Consider the following 603-nt stretch of genomic DNA (forward strand, 5'->3'; position numbering starts at 1 on the left):
TTTTTTTTTTTGTATGTTTCAACTTGCATGTAAAGAGTGGTCTTTTTAAAGGCGCTTCGTCTAAAATAAAGTTTCTTTTTTTTTTTTTATTATAGTTCTTGCTAGGAGTGTGGGCTAAAGATCTAAACAGCCGAGAGGACCATGTGAAGCGTAGTGTCCAGGGCAAACTCGCCAGTGCTACCCAAAAACAGACTGAATCTTATTTGGAACCTCTGTTCAGAAAACTACGCAAGAAGGTATGCTGTTCTACAAGCTTTTATATATACAGTATTATTAGCTAGAGACTCACAGGGTTCATTGTGTCTTCTATATATATAGAATTTGCCAGCGGATATTAAGGAGTCCATCACAGACATCATAAAGTTCATGCTGGAGAGAGAATATGTTAAGGTATGTTGTTCTAATTGCAATACTTTGAATTTCAGTTTGTAATTGGTGTATTTGTGAGGAAACCCGACTAACACTCTGTGTACACGCAGGCAAATGATGCTTATCTGCAAATGGCTATAGGAAATGCTCCATGGCCCATCGGTGTGACTATGGTGGGTATCCACGCTCGTACTGGACGTGAGAAGATCTTCTCCAAACACGTCGCCCATGTGC

At 39.6% G+C, this 603-nt stretch overlaps 1 protein-coding gene across 1 annotated transcript in view; it reads left to right on the forward strand.

Annotated features, from left to right (window-relative positions):
- Positions 1-599, forward strand: part of LOC107579579 (pre-mRNA-splicing factor 18) — a gene marked incomplete at both ends in the record, with an annotated part of 2,945 nt that extends 2,346 nt beyond the window's left edge. Inside the window, 3 exons of the mRNA XM_016265393.1 lie at positions 96-236; positions 319-390; positions 480-599. Coding sequence (XP_016120879.1) covers positions 96-236; positions 319-390; positions 480-599 — 333 coding nt within the window. The remainder of the gene's footprint in view (positions 1-95; positions 237-318; positions 391-479) is intronic.
- Between the last annotated feature and the right edge of the window lie 4 nt (positions 600-603).

The sequence above is a fragment of the Sinocyclocheilus grahami genome, unplaced genomic scaffold (assembly GCF_001515645.1).
Source record: "Sinocyclocheilus grahami isolate Dianchi unplaced genomic scaffold, SAMN03320097.WGS_v1.1 scaffold18296.1, whole genome shotgun sequence".
Lineage (NCBI taxonomy): Eukaryota > Metazoa > Chordata > Actinopteri > Cypriniformes > Cyprinidae > Sinocyclocheilus > Sinocyclocheilus grahami.